The 14,353-nt window shown below is 47.4% G+C and overlaps 1 protein-coding gene across 3 annotated transcripts in view; it reads right to left on the bottom strand.

The window, feature by feature from the left end:
• The window catches only part of Agmat (agmatinase), a 30,621-nt gene that overhangs the window by 3,066 nt on the left and 13,202 nt on the right, over window positions 1-14,353 (bottom strand). Inside the window, exons 1-4 of one of the 3 annotated variants that reach the window (XM_039109689.2) lie at window positions 10,772-13,227; window positions 7,737-7,939; window positions 3,102-3,150; window positions 1,832-2,094 (exon numbers count right to left, since the gene is read on the bottom strand). In XM_039109689.2, coding sequence (XP_038965617.1) covers window positions 1,832-2,094; window positions 3,102-3,150; window positions 7,737-7,939; window positions 10,772-11,046 — 790 coding nt within the window. In that variant the 5' untranslated portion in view covers window positions 11,047-13,227. Of the gene's footprint in view, window positions 1-1,831; window positions 2,095-3,101; window positions 3,151-7,736; window positions 7,940-10,771; window positions 13,228-14,353 lie in introns of those variants that run through there. The other 2 variants (NM_001048185.1, XM_039109690.2) reach the window with 2 other exon arrangements.

Raw genomic sequence — 14,353 nt, 5'->3', positions numbered from 1 at the left:
TAGGAAGCAAGGTCAAGTCTGGCCTGAGCGGTGGGATAAGGAAAGAGCATTGTGGGCTGGAGAGATGGCTCAGCAGTTAAGAGCACTGACCGCTCTTCCAGAGGTCCTGAGTTCAAGTCCCAGCAACCACATGGTGGCTCACAGCCATCTGGAATGCCCTCTTCTGGTGTGTCTGAAGACAGCTACAGTGTACTCATATATATAAATAAATGTTTGTTTGTTTTTTAGTTTTTTTTTTTTTAAAAAGGAGCTTTGCTAAAACCAAGCATGAGAAACTTGGTCACTTATGCTTCTAGATGCTTCTGTCTAGAACCCTGGGCTTGACACTCTAAAATCAAAGGTCTAGACAGTTGAAACAGTTCGGCTAGGGTAAAGGCACTTGCTGCCCAGCCTAATGACCTGAGTTCAGTCCCAAGACCCCACCCAGCAGAGGGGAACCTGATCCACAAGTGTCCTCTGACCTCTGTACTCATGCTGTGGCACTCACACACATTAGAATAAATAAATATAAAAGCAAAGTAAAATGAAGGAAGCAGGTGTGGTGACCCACACCTTAAATCCCAACATGTGGAAGGAGAGGTAGGTGGATCTCTGTGCGTTTGAGGCCGGCCTGGTCTACATGGCAAGTCCCGGGACAGCCAGGGCTATATAACGATCCCCTGGTCCAAAAAAAAAAGAGACTGAGGTGTTTGTGTGGAAGCCTGGCACCGTGTTCAGATCAGAGCTTTCCACTGCTGGGTGTTAAACACTAGGAAAGGGCATCTGCCCTAGCTCGGGTTCACACCCCATGTCTTCTAAGCCAGCAGCCCCCAAGGGGTTTGCTCTCTGTTTCATCCTTCTGCACAGCAACTGGCAGCTTCTGCCTCACTGATGTCTCCCAGGCACAGTGGCTTGCACCTGCTATCCCCAAAACTCAAGAGGCTGAGGCAGAAGGATCACCATGTTGCAGGCCAGCCTGGGCTACAGAATATGATCCTGTACCAAGCAAAAGCAAAAATCAGCAAGCAAGAATCAGTACTGTTGCCACATGGCTCACTTGATTCAAACTCAGCTTTTTGTCTCCGCTTGCTTTTTCTTATCTGTGTGTGTGTATGTATGTGTGCATGTGTGTGTGCATGTGTGTGTATGAGAGAGAGTGTGTGTGTGTGTGAGAGTATATGAGAGAGAGAGAGTGTGTGTGTGTATGTGTATGCATGTATGTGTGTATGAGAGAGTGTGTGTGTATGAGTGTTTGTGTGTGTGTATGATAGAGTGTGTGTATGAGAGAGAGTGTGTGTGCATGTGTGTGTATGAGAGAGAGAGTGTGTGTGTGTGTGTGTATGTGAGAGTGTGTGGTGTGTGTGTGTATATGAGAGTGTGTATGTGTGTGCATGTGTGTATGAGAGTGTGTATGAGAGTGTATGTATGTATGTGTGCATGTGTGTATGAGAGAGAGTGAGTGACTGTGTGTATGAGAGAGTGTGTGTGTATATAAGAGTGTGTGTATGTGTGCATGTGTGTATATGAAAGACAGAGTGTGTGTGTGTGTGTGTGTATGAGAGAGTGTGTGTAGCATAGGCATGCACACCTTTGCAGTTGCTTCTCTGCTTCCACTGTGAGGGTGTTGGGGATCAAACTCAGGTCATCAAACTTAACGGAAAGCCCCTTCCCTCTGTGAACCATGGTGCCAGCCCATCTCTGGTTTTATCCTCAAACAAGGTCTCACATAGCCCAGGCTTGCCAGGAATTCAATACAAAACTGTGAATGGTGTTGCATTCTTGAAGTTTGGGCTTACAGACCTATCCTGCCACATCTAGCCCCAGCCTCACTTTCTGAACTTAAATAAAGCACCTGTTGAATCCCTCTTTGACAATGCAGAAGACACTTTGCAGAGTAGAGAGGGGCGAGCATCTGTCACCTGGCTCCGACTGTATCTGTAGGGATCCAGGGTCCTGGAGGAGCCCCGGATACCTATCTGTACCACTCGCTTGCTGTCCAGCAGTCCCTCATCCACACTTCGGCGGAAAGGTGTCCGATGGTAGACCTTGTCCTCCAGAGGTTTGTCCGAGGTGTTGCTGTGGGCACCCACATGCACTAAACCCACAGGGCCATGCCTGGGGGCAAAACAGCATCTCAGAGATCAAAGGTCCAGGCATCCTGCCTGCCTTGCACCTATTTTCTGTGTTCAGCTCACTTAGCACCTAGGAAAAACCAGGCAGAAGCAGACACGACTGGCCTGCCACCAAGAGTTTCAGAGAGAAGGGAGTGGCTCAGGGTGGAGCTCTGTAAAGGCTAAACCAGTCAGAGTCATCTTTTTTTTTTTTTTGTTCTTTTTTTCCGGAGCTGGGGACCAAACCCAGGGCCTTGCGCTTCCTAGGCAAGCGCTCTACCACTGAGCTAAATCCCCAACCCCCAGTCAGAGCCATCTTTTCTCCAGCTAAGGCACCAAAGGAGTCTGCTCCTTTCCATCAGCCCTGCAGGACATGGCAGATGAACACAGTTCCCACTAGCAAGAGGCTAGAACAGCTTGAGACAAGACTGACCCCATCCCCACACAGAGTCAGGATGCTACCCACATACCCCGCCACCCCCGTTAGGATGTTATCCATGTTCCCTCCCAGAATGCCCAATCAGAATGCTGCCCACATGCCTTCCCTAAAACAAATTCTGAAACTCCCACTTCCACCCTCTACCTTCCTCCAACTAAATCTGCCAAAGCTGACCGGTGTCAGTAGACTTGCACTTACTGAAAAACCTACTTTCTGTTGTCCAGGCAAGGAAGGAGTCTATGGGAGATGGGGGATTGGAGGGGGGATAGGGCCTCCCCTCTGTCAATATTTGTACTTAGCTTGCACAGAAAAACAGATAGAAGGTAGCTGGGGTTACATATCTCACTCAGGACTCACTGGCCAACCGAAAATGTAGTGCGCGTGTAACACGGCAGATGTAGGCAAGAGAAAGCACGCCAAGCTAATGACTGACAGAGAGAGACACATGGAGTCCAGCCTTAGTTTTGAGCCATAGAAACAAGTCAGTGGGGGATTTCTAATAACCCTTCCATAACCTGCACCCAGTAGCAACTTGGACCTTAGCTCCTGGATGCTGCAACCTTGGAACTTACTCTTTTGCCACGGCTTGCAGTATGGGATATGTGATGGTATGGTCTCCACCTACAGAGAGAAAACAGGACAAACACCAAGACCATCATATGCACCAGCCCCAAAGTCCCCAACGCTGCCACCGTTTTGGGTGTACTACAGAACTGTATCTATAGCTAAATGGCTATGGGTGGCATTCTAAAAGGAAAATGCCTTCCCTGCCTGTTGTATGATCTTTGATCTCACTATGAGATTGTGCTGTTTACCGGAAAAAGCTATTACTAGTCGTGGTGTGGCTCAGGCTTAGTGCACACCTTTAATCCCTCTGGCTGGGATAAGACACACCCTCAGTACACATACACCTTTAATCCCCAAACAATAGAGTTAAACTAGTTTGTAGAAGGAAGCACCCGTGTTTGAAAGTGATGTCAGATTGAGTGGCAGACAAAGTGATGAATCAGAGAAAGATTTTTTTTTTTTTTTTGGTTCTTTTTTTCGGAGCTGGGGACCGAACCCAGGGCCTTGCGCTTCCTAGGTAAGCGCTCTACCACTGAGCTAAATCCCCAGCCCCTCAGAGAAAGATTTGACAGAATACAATATGCCCCACTCTGAGGAGAACAGAGAGCAAAGAGAAGTAACTTTAAGAGAGCAATGCAGAGGAGAGAGGCAATTTTCCTGGCAGATTTGTACAGAGACAGGTTGCAGAGAGAGAACAAGATAGACGCAGGTGGAGACAGAATGGGCCGGAGAATGAGAAGGAGCCAGAAGATTAGAACAGATTGCCAAAGTTAGTAATGAGGCCAAGCAGAGCAATTCAGTCAGCGGCCAAGAGAGAAGCCAGATTGAATCAGTCAGCTTGGAGAGGAGTTTGAGCCGGAACAGCTGAATTGAACCAGCCGATCAGAGCTCAGAAAGAAGAAGAAAGGGTGAGATTATTCGACAGCAAGTCTCATAGGCTGAGAACATTCTAGGCCTTGGTAAGATTGTATAGAAGCCTCCAGGACTCGGCCCAGGTTAGCAGCTGGAGGCAGTAAGCCTCCAAGACAACAATTAATCTGTCCAATCAAAGTTACTTTTACAGCCATCGTTTATCAGCAGAGACTGGAGCTGGAGAGATGGCTCAAGCGCGAACTGCTCGACGCTCATCCCTCAGATCATGCAGCTCACAAACCATCTATAACCCCCACTCCAGAGGTCCTAGACCTCTGGCCTTCACAGACACCTGCATTCACGTGCACAAACCCACACTCAGACACAGGAGCAGAAATGACATAAATGAAGACGTATGGGTTGTTCTACAAAACAACTCCACCCCCTGGCTCTCCCTGTAATGGAGTGAATGACGTGTTATGGTAGCTGAGGATCCTGCTTTACCTTTGTTTTGACTTTGTGTGTGTACGTGTGTGTGCGTGTGTGCATGTGTGTGTGTGTATGAAGTGTATGACTGATAGCCTATGTGTGTCGATCAGAGAATATGTAAGAGTGAGTCAGTTCCCTTGAGCTGGAGAGATGGCTCAGTGGTTAAGAGTGCTGACTGCTTGGGGGCTGGAGAGATGGCTCAGTGGTTAAGAGCACTGACTGCTCTTCCAGAGGTCCTGAGTTCAAATCCCAGCAACCACATCGTGGCTCACAACCATCTGTAATGAGATCTGATGCCCTCTTCTGGTATGTCTGAAGACAGCTACAGTGTACTTATTATATATAATAAATAAATCTTAAAAAAAAAAAAAAGAGTGCTGACTGCTCTTCCAGAGGTCCTGAGTTCAAATCCCAGCAACCACAATGGTGGCTCACATGTTACATGGGAATTGAACAACAACCATCTGTAATGGGGTCCAATGCCCTGGTCTGATATGTCTAGAGACATCGACAGTGTACTCATATAAATATAATAAATCTTTTTAAGAAAAGAAAAGAAGAGATTCAGTTCCCTCTTCAATGTGTTCCAGGGAGCAAATTCAGGTCATCGGCATGGCAAGCAGTCTTACACATGGAGTCATCTCTGTGACTCAGATGTTTTACTTTAACTTTTGGTAAAGATTTATCTATTTTTTGTGTGTTTGAGTGTTTTTGCCTGCCTGTGTGTCTCTGCACCTCAGCCATGCCTCGTGCCCTCAGAGGTCAGAAGACCTTGAGTCCCCTGGACTTGGGGTTAACAGATATGGCTGTGAGCTGAGACTTGAATCATCTACAGAAACAGCCAGTGTTCTTAGTCCTGAGCCATCCTTCCAGCCCAGAACCTCAATTAAATCTAACACGGTTAGCAGTTTCCCTAGTTTGTTTCTTTACTAACTTGTTAATTTTTGCACTGGGGATTGAACTCAGGGCCCCGCACATGCTGCATAAGTGCTCCAACACGCTAACCTTTGGTTTTTTTGGTTTTCAAGATAGGATTTCTCCATGTAGAGCTGGCTGTTCTGGAACTCTCTGACCTCAAACACCCAGAGATTCACCTGCCTCTGCCTCTCAGGTATCTCATCTTTTTTAGGAAACAATTTTGAGGACTGGGTGACATAGGCACTGAGAACTGAACCCAAGTCCTCTTGGGTTCCACAGCACCACCTCTCCAGCCTTGCACAGAAAGGGTTTTGATCATATTTGCACCCCATTCCCCTCTCCTTTCCAACACAGTCTGTCCTAGCTTAGTGCCTCCCCCCAACCCCCTTAGGATTTACTTATTTTGCCTATGTGAGCACAATGTCGCTGTCTTCAGACACACCAGAAGAGGGCATCAGAATCCCATTACAGATGGTTGTGAGCCACCATGTAGATGCTGAGAATTGAACTCAGGACCTCTGGAAGAGCATTAGGTGCTCTTGACCATCTAAGCCATCTCTCCAGCCCTGTGCTGCCGTCCTGTCCTCCTCCTCTTCCTCCTCCTTCTCCTCTTCCTCCTCTTCCTCCTCCTCTTCTTCCTCCTCTTCCTCCTCCTCCTCCTCCTTTTACAAATCTCATTGAGTTTAGCTTCAGGTCCAAAGGAAACTCCATTTCCCCAAACGCTGATGCTCAGACAGAAGCCAGCCTTCCTCAGGAACTTGTGGAACTGGTTCCCCTCTCCCAAATGGAGCCATTTCCCTCCCTAACTGGCAGAGGGACAAGCACGTGCTGGCCTCCAGGCTCCCTCAGCAGTACAGACGCCATTACACAGTTCAGAGTCCACGCCAACCTCCCAGACTTCTCAGCTCCGTCCTCCCCTACCCTAAACATCCCCAGCTCACAGGCTTCCTTCCCCCACCTCCCCCATCTCCTTATAGTCCTGCTTTCTCTTTCTTGGTCTCTGCTCCTTCTCTTTCGCCCGCTCTCTTGGTTTTCCTTTCTTGGTCTCTCTCTTTCCCTCTCTCTGTTTCTCTCCTCTGCCTTCAGCCTTCCTTTTATCTCTGCTGTGACCTCTTCCAGGTATCTCTGACTCCCCCACCTCATCTGCAATAACGACCATCTCCTTATCAGCACCACAGAGTAGACATGTTAGCGGCCATACATTTAGTGTTGCCTGTACATATCTAGGTATGGAGGTATGTTGTTATTTGCCAAAACTGTCTTTTTACTTTTTCCTCCACTTTTTTGAATCTTGTGACAGGATCTCACCAAGTTGCCCAGGCTAGCCTGGAATTCACTCAGAAGTAGACTGGCTGGGGTTGGGGATTTAGCTCAGTGGTAGAGCGCTTGCCTAGGAAGCGCAAGGACCTGGGTTTGGTCCCCAGCTCGGAAAAAAAGAACCAAAAAAAAAAAAAAAAAAAAAAAAAAAGAAAGACCCTCTCGCAATTCTCACAGTCACTAGAAATGTTTTTTGTCTGTCAAGTTGAGAAGCTACAACTGAGCCCCTCTTGATAGCTTTCTCCAGGCCTGGGGTGGAAGGCTGGGAGGAGGGTGAGGGAGTGAGGGAGAGGATGACAGGGCTGAGATGGAGGACTGGGAGGAGGGTGAGAAGTCTAAGATAAAAGGCTGGGAGGAAGGGAGGAGAGGAAGATGCTAGATTAGAGTTAGAGGACTGAGAAGAAGGTGAAGAAGCTGGGCGACATACATGCAAGGTAGAACATTCGAAAGAAACCAAGAGAGAGAGAGAGAGAGGAAGAAAGAAGAAAAGAAAAAGAAAAATCTACAACTTAAGTAACTGTGATCAATAAGAGATCAATACATTCGGTCCCCAGCTCCGAAAAAAAGAACCAAAAAAAAAAAAAAAAGAGATCAATACTATCATACGTAAGATAGTAACTTTTTTTTTTTTTTAATCCATGCAAAAAGAAGCTCTTGAATGAACAAGAAAACCAGTAACACAGATTCCCCTAGTCACACTGGGCTTGAAGCAAAAGCAGGGAAGAGGTTAACTTATCGTCCTGCTTTATCGATTTGACTGTTGATTTTCTGCCCCTGGACAAATGCCTCACAGGCCTTACCCTACTTTACCCGTCATCCTCTCGTTTTGTTTTGTTTTCCTGAGAAAGGGTCTGATTATGGAGCCTCCATGCCAGGCCTCCCAAAATATTAAATATCCTTTCCCCTGGGACTAAAATGAATGAATTCATGGTTCACTTTTCCTTCTGGGTCCCTGTTCAAAGTAGCTTCCCCTGGAGAAACAGCTGCCCATCGGCCCATATTGAATAACCACCCTCCCCTACCACCACAGAGAAGCGGCACTTGCCCTTGGCGGGAGCCTTTACCCAAGGTCAGAGGAATGCAGCCAGTTGCTAGGATGTTCTGATAGGCCTCTCGGATTAGCCGGCAGCTGTCCTGAAGGTTGTAGAGATTGACGTTCACATTGCCTAGGTCTGCAACCCTGAGGGACTGGAAGGGGAGGGCTCCCGTGCTGGGATTGACAGTCCCCAGCATCAGTGACTCCTCCCGGATGCGACGGGGTCCAAATCTGGAGAAGAAGAATCATTTACGTTGTCAGCTGCCACACAGTTCCGAAGGCTCTCTGCGCCTAGATGGCTCTTAATATTTGGGACAGGTGACCCTGTGCTGTGGGATCACCTTCTTAGCTTATAACCACTAGCAAGCAAGAACACCTCGTCCCACAGCCTGCAAAAGCATGTCTAGATATTACCAGATGTCACCACTGGGTCTAAAACAACCCCCTCTGAGAACCATTCATCTGCTCATATTTGAGCCTTCAAAAAAACAAAACAAAACAAAACAAAACAAAAAAATAACTTAGAGATTTTAGTTTTTCATTGTTTGTTTGACGGGGTCTTGCTATGTTGCCCAAGCTGGCCTAAAACTCACTGCGTAGCCCAAGATGGCCTCAAACTCTCAATCCTTCTGCCTCAGCCTCCAGAGCACTGGAATTACCAGCATGCACAACCACAGCAGGCTGTGTTTCTGATCATGTTGAGGTTATTACTTTTCCACCTACTTTAGTATCTGAGGGTGATTTTTTTTTTTTTTTTTTTTGGTTCTTTTTTTTCGGAGCTGGGGACCGAACCCAGGGCCTTGCGCTTCCTAGGTAAGCACTCTACCACTGAGCTAAATCCCCAGTCCCGTGATTTTTTTTAATACCCAGATGGCTCCGTCAGTAAAGCACTTAGCATATAAGTGGAAGGGTCCAGTTTTGATCCCTAGAACCCATATAGGGTGACACCCATTTGGAATCCCAGCACTGGGGAATCAGGACCAGTTAATAAGGGATCCGAGGCCACCAGCCTAGCCTACCCCAGTGTCTTAGTCAGGGTTTCTATTCCTGCACAAACATCACGACCAAGAAGCAAGTTGGGGAGGAAAGGGTTTATTCAGCTCACACTTCCAAGTCAGGACTGGAACTCAAGCAGGTCAGGAAGCAGAGGCCACGGAGGCCACAGAGGGGTGCTGCTTCCTGGCTTGCACCCCCTGGCTTGCTCAGCCTGCTTTCTTATAGAACCCAGGACCACCAGCCCAGGGATGGCACCACCCACAATGGGCTGGGCCCTCCCCCCTTGATCACTAATTGAGAAAATGCCTTACAGCTGGATCTCATGGAGGCATTGCCTCAAGGGAGGCTCCTTTCTCTGTGATAACTCCAGCTGGTGTCAGGTTGACACACAAAACCAGCCAGTGCACCCATGAATTCAAGGCCAATGAGAGACCACCTTCTCAAACAAGTCAGTGACGCAGAAGATGAGTCAGTGGGTTGTCCCCAGTCTCTCCCCACGTGCATGTATATGAGCATGCACACAGACGCATTGAGCACATATATGAATTAAACATTTTTTTTCAAAAGAGGGTTTCTCTGAGTAACCAAGCCCTGGCTGTCCTGGAACACTGGCCTTGAACTCACAGAGATCTGCCTGCTTCTGCCTCCCAAGTGTTGGGATTAAAGCCATGCACCGCCATGCCTGGCTTCAGTGAAATGTTTTTTTAAAGGGACTGGAGAGATGGCTCATCAGTTAGGAGCACTGGCTGCAGAAGATCCGAATTTGGTTTCTAGCACACACACGGCAGCATGCAATTGTCCTTACCTCAAGTTCCAGAAACATCCAACACTGTCCTTGTCTGGCTACTTGATATCAGGCAGAGATGTGGTGTGCAAACCATACATGCAGACAAAAGCATGTGTTCACATAAAATATATATATATATTTTTTTTTTGGTTCTTTTTTTTCGGAGCTGGGGACCGAACCCAGGGCCTTGCGCTTCCTAGGTAAGCGCTCTACCACTGAGCTAAATCCCCAGCCCCTAAAATAAATATTTTTACAAATTTAGTCTGCCCTTAATCCCAGGACTTGAGAGGCAGGGTCAGGTGGATCTCTGTGAGTTCGAGGCCAGCCTGGTCTACATAACAAGTTCCAGGACAGCCAGGACTGTTACCCAGAGAAACCTGTCTTAAAAATTATTTTTAAAGTGCCAGCCAGTGACATACTGACTCTACTTTGTGCTCTGCCTGTTTGTCTTTTGACGCTGGAGATCAAACCCAGGGCTCCTCAAAAGCAGAGAAAGGGTTTTGTCCCTCCATCCCCAGATTAAAAAGCCTGCCCACCACCACATTTATAGAAGAGATTAGATAACTCCAGTTTCTGTTTCCTGGTCGTTAGACTAACGATGCTCTCATTTAGTTGATGGTGTGGTTGTAAAAATTAAACAAAGTCATCTTTGCAAAATGTTCTGGGTTCCTTGACATTTAAGAAAAGACAGCTTTGGGGCTGGGGATTTAGCTCAGTGGTAGAGCGCTTACCTAGGAAGCGCAAGGCTCGGGGTTCGGTCCCCAGCTCCGAAAAAAAGAACCAAAAAAAAAAAAAAAAAGAAAAAGAAAAGACAGCTTTGAAAATCCAGCTCGATACAGTCAGACGTAATGGGTCAAAGCGGAAACGGCCGATGCTTACTAATTAAGAAAATAGATTTTATGTCTTTTGACTTAGTGATAGCTAGAGGTGTGGGGAAGGGACAACCAACAACTTCTGTTCTCGAATTCGCATCCCAGTGAAACTCCCTGGTTTACTAATGAAGTCCAGGCCGGTGTTTCTGAGCTGCCTCTTCTTCCTGGCGTAACCAGAGTATACCCATTCTGGACCACTAAGGACCCTGAGATATCATGACTGACTGGCCTTCCAATTCCGTGCTAAGCCCTTGGCTTTGCTTCTTGAGGGAGGAGAGAAACCAGTTTCTCCAATGCCCTCTCTGATCCCAAAAAGACCTGGATGAAAAGGTGATCGCCCGCGTGCTTTCTGCACTCCTGGCTCCTGTGCCCAGCCACGTGTCCCCAGCCCAGGTGCTTCAGCCTTACCTTGCCCCGGGCCGGTTGGAAGTTCCGGTATCCAGAGGCACACCGACGAAAGCAGCATCCAGCCCCTCGGGGGAGGACTGCAGGGGCAAGTGCATCATGGAACAGACGCGTACCGGCTGTACCTGTGACTCAGAGCTAGGGGACGGGTGATGTAGGGTATCTGAGGTATCTGAAGCCTGGCGGGTCCCAGGACAGAAGAGCCCCGCAGAGGCACGCCACGTGACCACCCCAGACCCCGCACTCCGGACCCAGCTGGACTTCAGCAGCTGCAGCATGCCGCCTATTGAGGAGCCCAACCAGGCCTGTGTGCCAGCCCCCAGTTGCAGGGCTCAAAGGGCAGGGACACCCTGGGATCAAAGAGGCTGGGAGGGCCCCAAAGCCCAAGCGTTTTTTCCAGCTGCCCAACTGTGGACTTCAGCCCCTGGATAGTCAATGAGCCAGGTTGGGGCTCTCCATTCATGCCCACCTGCACTGCCCCAGGTTTGTCATTGCAAGGATCCCCTCCCCCACCCCCAACATCTGGCCTTTGGCTGTCCTATTCAGAGTAATTTTATTTCGCTTTGCTTGTTGTTGTTGTTGTTTTTGTTTTGTGAACAAATGGTTTTGTTCTGTAGCCCAGGCTAATCCGGAACTTATGTAGCCCAGGTTGGCTTTTAGTGCTGAGTTAACAGGCTCAACAAAAGTAACGTTGTGTTGTTGTTTCTTTGTTGCTGTTTCAAGGCAGCACAGGCTGGCCTCCAGATCGTCCTGTAGCTGAAGACGACTTTGAACTCCTGATTCTTCTGTCTCTACCTCTCAAACCCTGAGATTACACAGTTCTAGATAATACATATATGTATATCAATATGTCAATATATATCAATATATCAACATCTATATCTATGTGTGTGGTGTGTGCGTGTGTGTGTGTAGTGTGTGTATATATAGTGTGTGTATGTGTGTGTAGTGTGTGTGTGTAGTGTGTTTGTGTAGTGTGTGTAGTGTGTAGTGTGTGTGTGTAGTGTGTTTGTGTAGTGTGTGTAGTGTGTAGTGTGTGTGTTGTGTGTGTAGTGTGTGTGTTTGTATAGTGTGTGTATGTGTGTGTATAGTGTGTGTGTAGTGTGTGTGTATGTGTGTGTTGTGTGTGTAGTGTGTGTAATGTGTGTGTATAGTGTATGTGTGTAGTGTGTGTGTATGTGTGTGTGTAGTGCATATATATGTATGTATGTGTGTATGTGTGTATGTGTGTATGTGTGTGTAGTGCATATATATGTATGTATGTATGTGTGTGTGTGTGTGTAGTGTGTGTGTGTGTGTGTTAAAAAATGTCTTGAGGTCTACAGAGATGGCTCAGAAAGAAAGAGCCCACATCATCAGGAGGTTGAGAACTACTACACACATACATACACACTGACACAAAAACAAACACATAAATACAAGATGAGAAGAAAAAAAGAAATATTTGGGGGTGGGATTCTCAGGAAACAGAACTCTTTTTTTTTTTTTTAAATTGAGACAGGGTGCCCCGTCTTGGAGCTCACGATGTAGACTAGGTTCCCCTCAGATCATAGAGCTCCACCTGCCTCAGCACAGAATAAAAGCATTTGACACCAGGTTCGGTATAATTTTTTTTTCTTTTTCTTTTCTTTTTTTCGGAGCTGGGGACCGAACCCAGGGCCTTGTGCTTGCTAGGCAAGCGCTCTACCACTGAGCTAAATCCCCAACCCATATTTTTTTTTTCCTTAAAGGATAGCCAGGGGTGGGATATTTGCATCATACCTGCAAAGGCCTTCAGTTGTACTCTGAGTAAAGAGAATATGAAAGGACATTACAGCTGGGCATTGTGGTGTCAGCTTTTAATCCAAGTCCTCAGAAGGCAGACGGGGAAGGGTCTCAGTGAGTTTGAAATCAGCCTGGTTTACACTGGGAGCACTAGCTCCATCTACATTACACAGCAGCATCCTGTGGCTGTTGTCGTTGTTGTTGTTGTTGTTGTTGTTGTTTGGGTTGGTTGATTGGTTGGATGGCTTGGGGGTTTTTTTGTTTGTTTTTGTTTTAATGGATTTATTTAATGTATGTGAGTACACTGTCTCTGTCTTCAGACACACCAGAAGCAGGCATCAAATCCTATTCCAGATGGTCATGAGCCACCGTGTGGAACTCAGGACCTCTGGAAGAGCAGTCAGTGCTCTTAACCACTGAGCCATCTCTCCAGCCCTGGCTTGGTTTTTGAATACAGGGTTTCTTTCTCTGTGTGGCCCTGGCTGTCCTGGACCTCTCTCTGTAGACCAGGCTGACCTAGAACTCAGAGATCAACAGGCAGTGCTGGGATTAAAGGTCTGCACCATCGCTGCCTGTTGTGACATCCTAGTTTGTTTTTAAACTCTGTAATTCATTACAAATAATTTACTATTGAGCTGTAGAGAAAGGCACAATACCAGCAAGTCTGCTAGAGAGCTGTCCTCTCCTTAATTCTAAGGAAGGAAAAAAGAAAAAAATCCCTCAGGGGGAGGGGAGGAATAAGATGGCCCAGTCGGGGGGGTTGGGGATTTAGCTCAGTGGTAGAGCACTTGCCTAGCAACCGCAAGGCCCTGGGTTCGGTCCCCAGCTCCGAAAAAAAGAAAAAAAAAAAAAAAAAAAAGATGGCCCAGTCAGTGAAGGCATCAGCTGGCAAGCTGAACAAACTGGGCTCAATCCAGAAGAGAGCTGACTCCTAAAAGTTGTCCTCTAACCGCCACAGGAGCGTCATGGCACACATGCACACACATACACAAAATAAATGTGGGAAAAAAAGACCCGCGCCGAACAGGTGCAACGTGTGAGACACTTGGTATTTTGTTTAAATGAATCAAAAGGAACTGGGTGAGCCAGGCGGTGGTGGCCTTGAATCCCAGCACTCAGGAGGCAGAGGCAGGCAGAGCTCTGTGAGTTCAAGGCCAGCCTGGTCTATAGAGTGAGTTCTTGACCGGTTAGAAAGAGAACCCGTGACTTGCCTTGATGCAAAGGGTCACACATTAAGCTCCTCCACAGGGCTCACTCTAGGATGGACAAGGGAAAACAGGACAGAGTTCTCTGAGGCCAGTCAGTAATGGGTGTTCAGTATTAGAGGAGGCTTCTAAGAAGTCTATTTTCCAGAACAAATAAAATAACCCGTTCCTCTCCATACCAATTCTTTTTTTTTTTTTTTTTCCGGAGCTGGGGACCGAACCCAGGGCCTTGCGCTTCCTAGGCAAGCACTCTACCACTGAGCTAAATCCCCAACCCCCTCCATACCAATTCTAACATGGTTTCTTTCCAGTCCCTGAACAGCTTGTTTTCTCACGACTGGTTTTCTTTTCATTCATCTCATGAATATGTATGGCAACCACTGTGCATCGGGCACATTGTGCCCATGACTGGAGAAACCCTCCCTCCTCATGCCCGAAGCATGGCCTTCGGAACGGATGTTCTGGTGTTTCTCCACCTCCCTGCTTTCCTCAAGACAATCTCTTTTCATACTGAAGTGATGCTTTTCTTCTGCAGACAGAGGACTCTCTCATTCGGGGAAGCTTCTGCAGTCTGATATCCCATCCTGTCATCCCCACAAAGAGGCACCAGCTCAGC

This window comes from Rattus norvegicus, chromosome 5 (assembly GCF_036323735.1).
Source record: "Rattus norvegicus strain BN/NHsdMcwi chromosome 5, GRCr8, whole genome shotgun sequence".
Lineage (NCBI taxonomy): Eukaryota > Metazoa > Chordata > Mammalia > Rodentia > Muridae > Rattus > Rattus norvegicus.
Note: the sequence above shows the minus strand (reverse complement) of the source record. Positions and strands in the feature narration are given on the sequence as shown.